At 43.0% G+C, this 12,013-nt stretch overlaps 1 protein-coding gene across 3 annotated transcripts in view; it reads right to left on the bottom strand.

Annotated features, from left to right (window-relative positions):
- Nucleotides 1-260: 260 nt before the first annotated feature.
- Nucleotides 261-12,013, bottom strand: part of PPP2R2B (protein phosphatase 2 regulatory subunit Bbeta) — a 342,634-nt gene continuing 330,881 nt past the window's right edge. For all 3 annotated transcript variants that reach the window (XM_080673088.1, XM_080673090.1, XM_080673089.1), the window contains 3 exons: nt 8,964-9,133; nt 2,634-2,725; nt 261-985 (listed from right to left, as the gene is read on the bottom strand). In XM_080673088.1, coding sequence (XP_080529214.1) covers nt 706-985; nt 2,634-2,725; nt 8,964-9,133 — 542 coding nt within the window. In that variant the 3' untranslated portion in view covers nt 261-705. The remainder of the gene's footprint in view (nt 986-2,633; nt 2,726-8,963; nt 9,134-12,013) is intronic.

Below are 12,013 nucleotides of genomic sequence, written 5' to 3'. Positions count from 1 at the left end.
AGCACGCGCGGTGCTGCCCAGCCAGATTCTCAGGCCCTTTCTATGGCGCTTACAAATGGAAGACTATAGCAGTGTTGATGTGGCCCTCCCCTTCTCATTCGGCAACCCCTTCACAGCCTCATGAGATAAATCTCTGGCTCAAATGAAACTGTTAAAAAAGAAAATGGCAAAAAAAAAAAAAAAAAAAAAGTGCTGTTGGGGCAGGAGATGCTGACTAGTTTTTTTTTTTCCCCACAAAACAAGGAGCATTTCTCTAAAGAGTAGAGTAAACGGTGTTTATTTTTTTTGTTGAAATTTTCAATCAAAGGGAATTGTTTAATTAAAAAAAAAAACGTATCCCTTTTCACTTTAAATACTACAGACAACCTCATTTTATCTCAGCAGACACCTAGCAACAAAACACTGGACCCACCAGAGAAAACTGGGCAAAGAAAAGCATCAGAAATTCAGGTCAACTATGGAAGAATTACCGTTAGCTGGCAGCTCTCAATTCTAAACAGAAGTGTCCGGGACCTATTGGGTTGGACAAAAGTGTCTTAGAACTGGGGATATGGGAAAGTTGGACTCCTTTGAATTCTATCCCAGTTGTTTTCTGTGTAGGGAAATGAAAGTCAATGCATCAAATGAAGACCCAAAGAAACATTTAAAAACGTGTTTGACTAGTATTCAGTATGTGAGATTATTAAGTAATAATAACTTGTCCTCCTAGTTAACCTTGTCCTGGAATATATATAGGTTATTTGTAGCCGCCACTGCTATAATATTTTCTGAAGGATGCCAAGCTGTATGCAAGATCTTTTTGCTAAAGTCCAGGCTGTCGACGCTGATCTCGTCTTTTCTCCGCTTGCCCCCCACGCACACTTTTCGCGGTTTCAGGATAGCCCGGGGTTTGCTGTTCTCCCTCGAGGCCTCCAGGGTAACATCACGCTTCGTGTTGCGGTCAAACATCCTGAAGAAGTTGTTGTAGGAGCCGGTCATGATGACACTGCAAGGCAGAGAGGAAACAGGGAGCAACTGAGAGCTGTGGAGAAAAGGGCAGTCACACACCCCTATGGTGCCTGTCTAAAGCAAGCACCACCACTCTGTGGCCTGCGGATAGCACCACACCTTTTATTAAAAACAAACACCCAAACAGGTTCTACAGTGCGACTGTTGATGTCCTTTGCAGTCACTAAGAGCAACAAGCCCTGGACTTGGAAATAAGGGTGGTGATAACCTTCCTTGTTAATTACTTCTGTTCCCTAGATTCCTTTCTGTTCTGGGGCTCAGCCGGCGAGTCACAGGATCGTAGGCTCAGGATTGTGAGGCTGGAGAAGGCGAGGAAAGCAGGAGCACTTTGAAAACCATGAAGCATTGTGCGTATTTAAAACTGACCTCTAAGGCCCTTCCCAGCTGTGGGACGGTAGGATGGCCGGTGAGCTGCTTGTGTGGCTAGACGGATGGAACAAGCGTGCCTGGGTGGACAGTGGCCCCAAACAGGGCCCAGTAAGTGGCGGAGTCCCATTTTCTAACGTTTTTATGTTGTTTATGTTAGATGACATAAATAGCATTCTGTTACTTAATCCATGGTCAGGATTAAATAACTTAATGTGTGTGAAGGTGCCTGGTACACAGCAGGTGCTTAATAAGCGTAGTTTTTGGATCTAGGCTAAGATAGAGGGGGAATGAGAGCAATGACAACAAATACTCAAACTACATGTACAATGAATAAACAAATACATTACATATAAATAAATAATAAAAGAACAGGGTTGGCTAGCTTCTTTCCCCTGTAGGAGCTTTTGTTCATATATCACAATTGCTTTGCACTCTCCTCCCCCGCCTCCGTCCTACACCAGCTGGATGGTCTGACTTGGGTCCTCTGCCATAGGGTGATTTCTTCCAGGCTACGTGGAGGGCGCTCTGGTTCATTGGCTAAGGAGGCTGAACAAGGGACAGAGACAGCTCACGCTCACTAAAGGCGCGGCTCTCCGAGTGCTTTGGCAACATCGGGTTCTGCGCTTCTAGGCAATACTGTAGTGCTGGTGCCCGACTTCTCCAGGGACAGTTCCTGGAAGCCTGTGCCAAGTTCTCCGGGAACTCAGAGATTCATCTGTATTTGTCAAACTAAAAATGAACTATTGGGAGGTAATATGAAGCATTGTTGAAATCAAAGGCCTTAAAACAGTAATAAATCACGTAGAGGGAATGTGATAAATGGGGCCGGCTAGCATTCAGCTAATGAGCCGCCGGGGCCTTTGGCCAAGTCTACACTAGCAGCTTCAAGAAATAATTTTCGATCTAGAAAGTTTGCAGTCACGTGAACCATTCGTGCTGGGATCCGAGGGAGGATCATTAGTGCTCTCCATTTCGGCATGCTGGCCTGGCTCTGGGGGGTTCTTGTGTGTAAAAGATCAGATTTTCTCGTTGATGTCAAAGGGTCACCTGCGCTGGTCCTGAAAGCAGAGTCAAGGGTCTCACTACATCCTTCCCTTCTTCCCAGGCCTGCCCCCAGGGGCATCCGGTGACCCACACAAGGCATCCCTGCCAGGCCTTGGGACCTGACATTGACATCCGTGGGAAATAAACCACCCAGGCCTCCGCCGGGAGAGGGCCCGCCTTTGGGAGGCTCCTGGTCACTGAGCCTTTCTTACCTGTCTGACCCATTCCACACACACTCGAATTTATCAAAAATGCAGTCGTTTTCGTAGAGGGAGCACAATTTGCTGCGGAGGTAGTCATGAACCTGAGGAAGAAATACATCAACAGAGTCAATTATTTTAAAAAAGGATGATTTCTGTGAATACCTCCTCTGCAGATGTGAGCTGTTAATTCTTTTGGGGTAAACTCACCTCAATCCAGGTGGTCCCAGTCTGAAACCAGGTGCGGCCCTTTCCAGCTGTGGGACATTAGGATGGGCTGCTTATGTGGTCAGATGGATCAAACTAGCTTGGTGGGTGGGCAGTGGCACCTAACAGGGCCCAGTAAGTGGCGGAGTCCTATTCTCTAAGCCCAGTAGTAAGGAGTGGTGATGATAATAATAGGTGTACACAGTATGTTACTTGTTATTAGCCAGGTGCTTTATCCATAAAGTCTCATCTCAGGATGTAGGACTATTATTCGCTTCATTTTAGTGGAGCATGAAGTGCAGGGTATGACATCATGTGTCCAAGATCACACAGGAAAGAACGTGACAGGATGGGAACTGAACCCCTGTATTTGGGTTCCAGGGCACCCACTCTCTACTCTAGCAATCTGCCTCTCCCCCTTGTTCTGCCTCATTAGCCTCACCTTACGTGGGGTCTCAGTCCCACACAGACGCTGCGATAATGACATGAGATGAGGCCAAGGGGAAGACAGACCTGGGTGAAGGTAGAGGGATGGTGTGAAAAGCATGTGTCACTGTGTTTAGATTTAGAGTGATGGTTCATTCTCCCTTGTCTTGCAGCCTGGGCCCCTCGCCTCTCCTGAGTCCTGCGGGATGCTGACCTCAGGCTCAGCTGTGTGTGGAGTACTGGACAAAAGACTGAGGTAAGATTCATCCCATGTGGCCTTACACGTTTTGGGTATTTACAAGCTCTCTGAGTCATTGGACAGTGTACTGCTAACGGCGAATCAATTTCCTCCACCGTGGCTCTGTTGTTCCCCCAAGGTTCTGGGCCTTGCGAGGGTGTCTGTTTCAGGGCTGTGGGTGGGGAAGGGGGATGCAAGAATGAGGCTTGTGTTCTGCACTTAGTATCTCTGCTGCAAATTAACTCATTCTCTTCCTTTCTGCCAACGTTTGGTCATATTGGAAGTGGCTCAGGAGGCCATTTCTGTTTGTAGGGGTGAAAATCTTGAGTGATTGTTAAGAATTTTTGAGCATAAAACCAGAAGAGCATCTGAGGGCAAAAGAGGGCTGATTCTGGGTATTGACCAGGGGTTGGCAAACTTTTTATAACATAAAGGGCCATTTGACCTCTGTTGCAATCACTCAGCTCTGCCCCTGTAATGCAAAAGCAGCCACAGGCAATACATAAACAAATGAGCAGGGGAGAGTTCCAGTAAAACTTTATAACAACAGGTGGCAGACAGGATTGGCTTCTGGGCCATACTTCTGTTTACCCCATGGCTTGACTGTTCTCCCCATTCCCTCAAAGCACCACAGACTACTTTCTATGAAGAAGGTGATGGTGGAGTTAAGGGACTCAGCATTGGTCTCGTTTCTAGAAATTGTTGATTCTGGCCCTTATCACTGACTTGCTTCTGGGCTGTGTGTAATGCGTGGGGGAGAGGAGTTGGGCTGGGAGTGAATCCAGGGGGCAATAGTAGCCAAATCTCTGATCCCGATGCTCCAGCTCTCCTATTGTTAGAGGGAAAAGATGAGCAAAACAGATCCTTTCTTCTCTCCCTCTCCTCCTTCTTATCTGGTATGGAGCACTTTTAAGGCAAGGCACAGATGTGGGTAGTATTCTAAGAAAGGGAAATAAGTTTTGCAAACCCTTGGTTAAGCAGGTTTGTATAATGCAGCACTTCTCAGAGTCCCACAGTGGTTAAAGAAATTGTAAAGTTATAAGAAGGGGATAGAATATTCTTTTGCTCCACTATGATCATCCAACTTTCTTCTTTTGGTAGAAGTATCAACTACTGTCTTTAAAATAATTAGGATTTTGATAGGGAGGGGATAGAGCAGTAAGGTTTAGAAATAGGGCAGTGGTATGCCTTTTCAGGCCTGACCCAGGCTGGCCTCTCCTTGATGAAACTTTCCTGATCCTTCACCTTTGCTTATAGAAACACCACAGGTGAGTAATAAGTGTCAGAATGTGTGTGCTTTGGAAGTATGGGCCCATTAGTGGGAACTACACCACCAAGGAATCCATAAATCATTTTTTAAACTTATTTTTCTGTTACAGTTGACATGCAATATTATATTAGTTTTAGGCGTACAACATAGTGATCACCCCAATAAGTCTAGTACCCATTTGACACCATCCATAGTTATTACAATATGCCTGACTGTATTTTCTATGCTGTCCTTTACATCTCTGTGTCTATCCAAAAGTAATTCCTGAAGGATAAAAGGAAGAATTCAGGGGAAAACCTTGTCCTCCCCAGCACTGACATTCTGGGAAGCTCCTGCCCACCCCCAATCGAAGGCATCTGAAGGACAAGAAGAGCTACTGTGAAGGTATGTTGCCTTTATGTTCTGTTGTTAAAAATCTTAGGCAAACAAGATGCATCTTTCTCCATGAGAGGCAAGAATAAGGTGAGATACATACATGAGAAACACTTAGAAAACAGAGCAAGAGATAAGTTAAAACTCATCTTATTCGATGCTTCTCTTCATGTTTCAAATATTTTGCTTCTGTGTTCCTATTAGATTGTGTTTGACCTTTTTGACAGTGAGTCTTCCAACACAGTGGTTCTCAATTATGTACCTGTGGAAGTTTGATGTTGGTAGTTAATGGTCTGCTCATGAGGCCTACCAAAAGCAGACTTTATTGATTTGTTCTTATATTTCAGGAGTTGAAACATTTTTCCAGTAAAGGGTCAGATAGTAAATATTTTAGGTTTTGTGGGCCACATGGCCTCTGTCACAACCTCTCAACTTTGCCATTGTAGCATGAAAGCAGCCATAGACAATATGCAAAATGATTGGGTGTGGCTGTTTCAATAAAACTTTATTTACATAAACAGAGGCAGGGCTGGATTTGGCCCACAAGTTGCCATTCCTTCTTCTATAGGAAACCCTGAAAATAGCTCATCATATTTAAGTCTATAGCTCAGGGCAAGCCTTAGTAATTGATTATGGGATTCTTTCTCATTGGAGTAGGCCTCACAATCTTTTTTCAACAGTGTTCTAGACACTCAATCAGCATTTATTTACCATCTTTGATATAGTATATAAATGTAGTGATATTTCATTTTAATACATGTGCTAAAATACCTCTTTCTTAGTGCTCTACAAAGTAGATCTCCAAGTCTACCACTAGCTAAATATGGTTTGAAAACCTTGATCTTAAAATGCTGATTATTCCATGTCACTGCTAGCTAGCTATGCCCTAAAATGAAAGTACTAATTGCTCTCACCACTGTGTCACCTGCATCTACTTCTCTCTAATCAAGGCTCTGTCAATACCACCCATACCCAGGTTCCAGTTCCCACTGCCTTCTCTTTTTTTGTGTTAAAGTTTGGAACACTAGATGGTTTGTCTGTGCAGCTGGAAGAGGACACCTATGGACTGAAGATGGAGGACTGTGAGAGCTTGGGGCAGGTGCTGTGGTGTTGGACCTTTAAGTCTGGGGTATGCTTTGGGGGACAATAAGATCCCCAATATACAAGGGGACGCTCTTTGAACCACAGGGGTAAACAAACTATCTCAACTCCATACGTGGTCTTGAATTCTGGCCCCCAGACCTGTTTACAGCACCCTCTGGAACTCACAGTCAATCATTAAAGTCCTGGGCGTCCTCAACCTCCTCTCTGAACTTTTCCTCTCCTGGGACAGGGTGGGCTCGTTGGTGCTCCAGACAATTGTTACTGCCTAGAGTCCTCAGTTCCTTGAAGCCATGTCAGCAAACTCAACTCCCTGATACCCATCCTTTTTACAGTCCCCAAAAGTTCCCTGAGCCCCTCTCCCTCTTTCATCGCTATTCCTGCCATCATTCTTTAGTGATTCAAATATTCTGGTCTCTCAGCCTCATCATTTTCAATGAGTTTTGTCCTTTGCTACTTCCTGATTTGATCTATTTTCCTCCTTACCTGCCTTCGATTCAGTGGTTCATCATCATAATCACTCTCTTACCATATACCTTCAACAAACCCACTTTTGTCTCTCTTTCCACTATATTCATTTTGGCAAAAAAAAAAAAAAACCCCATCACTAGTTAAATCTAACTCCCTACTGTACCAAGCAGGTGAATGTAGTTGGGAAGGGACACACAATCCTACAGGTAACCTCACTGAAAATCAATAATATAAACCTCAAGTAGATCCCTGAGTAACCCTCCATTTCCCTAGTCCAGTGGTTGGCAAACCGCGGCTCACGAGCCACATGTGGCTTGGGAGCCGTGGTTTGCCGCTCTGTTGACTAATGAGTTTGCTGACCACTGTCATAATCTACCTCTAAGGCCAATTCTGCAATGGCCTCTCTTCCTCAAGGACTTTGTTCCTTTAGCTGTCTCCCTCTCCATTGGCTTCTTCTTATTGACATAAAACTTCTTTAAGCCTGTATCCCATGTTTCTGTTCCCCTTCAGAATAAAATTTCTTGAGTTATCTGTATTCACTATGTCCATGTCCTCTACTCAGAGTCTGTCCTGAACCCACTCTAATCAGACATTCATTCATCACCCACCTACACCTCTTTCACGGAGGTTCCTGAGAATCTCTACATCACTAAGTCCAAGGGTCAAGTCTCCGTCCTTACTTGATTCAGCAACTGCAGTTAATGACTCCCTCCTCCTTGGGACCGTTTCTGCACTTGGCTTCTAGGATATTCCTTTGTTTTCCTCCTAGCTGCCTGGCCACTTCTTCCCAAGCTCTCTTGCCAAATCGACTTTCTCTACCCAACCTCTTCTTTTCTCTAATTATATGCATTTCCTAGGGCTTTACGTACCCTCATGTGTCCAATGTTTTTCTCTAGGCGAGATATATCCAGACTCATACTGAGCTGCCTACTTGCTATTTCTGGATGTTCAGCCAATTAATGTCCAAAGCCAAACTCTTGACTTCCCATCCAAATAAAATGGCAACTGCACTTTGCTCAGAATAAAGGTCACACACTAGTGATGATCCTGGGTGCTTCTTTTTCTCTTACATCCCATCCTACTGGTTTTACCTTGGATATACTAGTATACCAAGACTCTGGCCACCTCCATTGCTAATACTGTCATCTAAGCTACTAACACCCCTCGCCAGAATATTGCAATAACTTCATACCTATTCTCTTTGTCTCCTCCCCAGAACAACCAGAATATTTTTAAATGTTAGTCCCACAACTTTAGGCACAGACCAAACCCCTCTGTACACTATGAAAGGGTGAATATTATGGCCATGTGCATTATATCTCAAGAAGAAATATGTAAACCAAATTTCTCTGTCTAGAATTTCCCCACTTCTTTTTATCTAAGCCAAGAAATCTTTAAAATAAGACTAGTTTATTCATGCCTCTTGACTTTTACTTCCATTGTACTCTTGCCTGGAATTAGCTTCTGCAAATCCTTTCTACCTCCAAGTCTAGTCTTCCTCTAAACCATTCTAAACAATACCTTCTCCTTTGTCCTTTTGTCAGTAAATCTACAAACTACCACACAGTCTTCCCGATTCCTCTTCCCTCCATACCCAACAGCAAACCTCACAGACTCTCCATCCTCCCACCTTCTCCACCTGCATGCCACCATTGCCTCCTCCCTAAATTCCTTCAATCTGTTTGGCAAATTGCACTATGAAACACATAGTAAAAACAAAATTCACAATGGCATTTCCTGTGTAAGACTTTTTAATGGCTCTCCATTGGACCAGACTAAAGACAAAATAACCTAATCTACCTACCAGAGCCTACGTATCCAAGCTCTTCTTTCTGCTCCTGTGTTCCATATTCCAGATGTGGAGAGCTCCTTTCTGAACACACCATGTTTCTCTTGATTCCAGGAGAACCTCTCTCACCAGATGGGCCTCCCTGCATGAGCTCCCCTGGCACTCAGTGTCATCTCTTTCATCACCGTACACTCAGTTCCCTGTTTGTCATCTCACTTCTCTACCAGACTGTCAGGAGAGCAGGACCACATCTGAATCTATGGTATCCACCACACAGTAAGTGCTCAGTAGATAAGGATTAAGTTCTATCTAGCCCCTCCATGTGCACCTCCTCTTAAATCCTGTGGTTCCCACAGAATATACCATTTTAATTTTCCTGTGTTGTGATAAGCCTTTGTGGGCAGAGGCCGACTTGGAAGCCCACAAAGGAAGTGTGTGATACTCCCATGGGTGGAGGGTGGTCTGTACCTGGTAAGTCTCGATGGGGCGGTTTTCCATGTTGAGATCCCAGACTTTAACGGTCAGATAGTCCCTGGTCATGATGTACCTCCCACTGTGGCTGAACTTCACATCCGAAATTGAAGAGATAATTTCAGAGAAAAACGACCTGTTGCTTGGATCTTCCGGCTCCTCAAAAACTTCAGAACAAAAGCAAAAGCAGACCAATTTAGCACATTCTTACCAACATGTTAGAGTCCGTTGATAACAGAACTGTCAGTTCCTTGGCAGCAGAAAAAGCTGTCACTGGTTTCTGTATTTTCCTTCTGATGGCAGGACTGGCCTGGGGCCTGTCCCATCCATTCATCTGGCTGTGACCATTTCCGAGCTCCAGGTCTATGCACCTAACTCTGTTTCACATTCCCCCTTGTTCCTGGTGCCACTGTACATACCAAAACCTGGAGTGATCTTAGATGCTTAAATTAAATACAAAAATTTTTATTGCCTTATCAAGATATAATTTGTATACCATAAAATTTACTCATTTAAAGATTACAGTTCAGTGGTTTTCTGTATAATCACATAATCATGAAACCATCACCCCAATCTAAATTTAGAACATTTTCCTTTACCCCCTCAAAGAAATTCCATACCCATTAGCAGTTACTCCCCATTCCCCACCCCTATAGCCCTAGGCCACCACTAATCTATTTTCTGGTTCTATGAAATTACCTACAAATGGAACCATAGAATGTATCAGTACTTCATTCCTATTAACAGCTGAATAATATTCCATTGTATGGACATACCACATTCTCTTTACCAGTTCATTCGTTTATAGACATTTGGGTTGTTTTTACCTTTTGGCTATTATGAACATTCATGTACAAGCTTTTGTATGGACATATGTTTTTTATATTTCCTGGATTGTGGTGTTTAATAATGGGACTTTGCTGTCATTTACTAGTGTGTGACCTTGGGCAAGTTACTAAATTGTGGCTACAATGTCCTTTGTATACAGGATGGGGCAAAAGTAGGTTTACAGTTGTTTGTATGAAAAATACAATAATAAAATAAGAATAGCCTGCCTGGAGTGGCTTCAGTTGGTTGAGCATTAATTATCCTGTGCACTGAAAGGTTATGGGTTTGGGTCAGGGCATGTATGGAAGGCAAGCAATCAATGTTTCTCTCCAAGCATGTCCTGGGGTGAGATTTTAAAAAAACCAAAAAAAACCTACACAAAAAAATAAGAATAAACTGAGACCTACTCTTGCCCCACCCTGTATGTTGTTCGTTTGCTCCGATACCCAGCCAGGTATTTACCATGTCTTTATTGCTTCAGCTAATTTCCATTTACAGGAATAAAAGACAGCTCTACAGTTTGATATTGAGCCTGTTGTAAGCCGCATTACCTTGCCTTTTACCTTGATTTTGAACTTCTCTGGTTCAAATTGAATGTATATTATCCCATTTCTAAGCTCTTCTTGATCATTCCTTCCTTACTGATTCAAACGCCTCATTTTTTTTACATATTATTTTAGCCCCAAAAGATCTTTCTCTGAAGCCCCATCATACTTGGTCTGGCTCATTCATCTAGAATGTGCTCAGGGACTCTCACCTGAATATTTAATAATCCACAGGTTTGTCTTACCACAACTAGGATGTGAACTTAAAGGCAGGATTTTGGTTTTTCTTATCTTTGTATGGCAGTTTTACACACAAATGTTCAATAAATATTTGTTGCTTTATTGGAACCAAAGCCAGCTAAATTAATGAATTCTTTGCCTTCTGAGTGCTTAGCATATATGATGTCAAGCTACACATCTTTGCAATATTTATTTTGGACCCCCAATAATGGCGACTGAGTATGGCCTACTTAATAAGTGTTTGGTTCAGCCTAAAATTGTGATACAAACAGCAGCCTGCAGGTTACTGAGTTAACTTGTCCTCCAATACTTCCTCTTGCCTGCCTGCTCAATGCACTCACAGTACCATCAAATTCCAGATAGAAAACCTAAGAATATCGAGCTCTCTTTCAAACCTTGCTAAATCAACCCACCAGCCAAACCAAAAATACTTCTTTTCCCAGAACCACTTAAGAGAACAACAAAACAATTGATCAATCAGAATTGAACTTGAGATAAAACAAAAAACAAAACCAACCAAAAACCATTGAAACAGAAAAACGAGAGCTTATTAAATAGTCTCTGGCATATTTATATCAAGCATTAACAAAGGCCCCTCCCTGGATTCTGACTGGTATCCTCATCGTTGAGAACTACATTTTCACATTAGTTTCCATAGAAGGCAATCTCATTAGGACTGGAGACTTAGAAACAACAATCACACCCCTTGCAAAACACACACACATCTTAACAGAGGGGAGTGGGAGCCTTGAGGCTTGGTCACCTGATGTAGTGAAGGGACAGCTGAGGAAGTAGATGGGAAGGGCTTAAACAGTTCTGGAGTCCGTCCTTCCATCCATTCCTGCCTCTGTAACTTACCAGTGGTTGACTTTTTCTTTACTACGCTGAGCTTCAGTTTTCCCAGCTGCAGAAAGGAGTTGTATGTGGCCTGACACATATGCTTGGCACATGGTAGGTTTTCAATAAAGTTGATATTTTTATCAACATTAGCTTGTACTCTTCTGTACTGGCCAATCATATTTCATTTTTTGGGAAGCTTGAGAATCTGGGACTGTGAACTGTTTATAAGGAATCTGTTCTCCAAACACCTGGTATATTGGGACCCAATGTAGCAACAGCAGAAAGCCTCAAAATGATATCCCCAGAATATGGAGGTGAAATAAAAAGACAATTCTTTAATCAACTCATCACTAATTATGTATGTGGGACAGAGGACAGGCTATAGATAACACAGCATCACAGCACTTCGCAGTTCATGACACATCTATGCCTATCCGAGGTTTAATACCAACTTCATGAATTCTATTCATTCATTAACATTTAATAGTGCTAATAATTACTGTGTATGGGAAGCGTAGTATATTCTAGGCCCTGTATTTTACACACTTTATCTCATTTAATCCTTGTAACAATACTGTGAAGTAGGATTGATGG

This window comes from Plecotus auritus, assembly GCF_963455305.1.
Source record: "Plecotus auritus genome assembly, chromosome: 6".
Classification (NCBI taxonomy): Eukaryota; Metazoa; Chordata; class Mammalia; order Chiroptera; family Vespertilionidae; genus Plecotus; species Plecotus auritus.
This window is presented reverse-complemented; position numbering and strand designations above follow the sequence as displayed.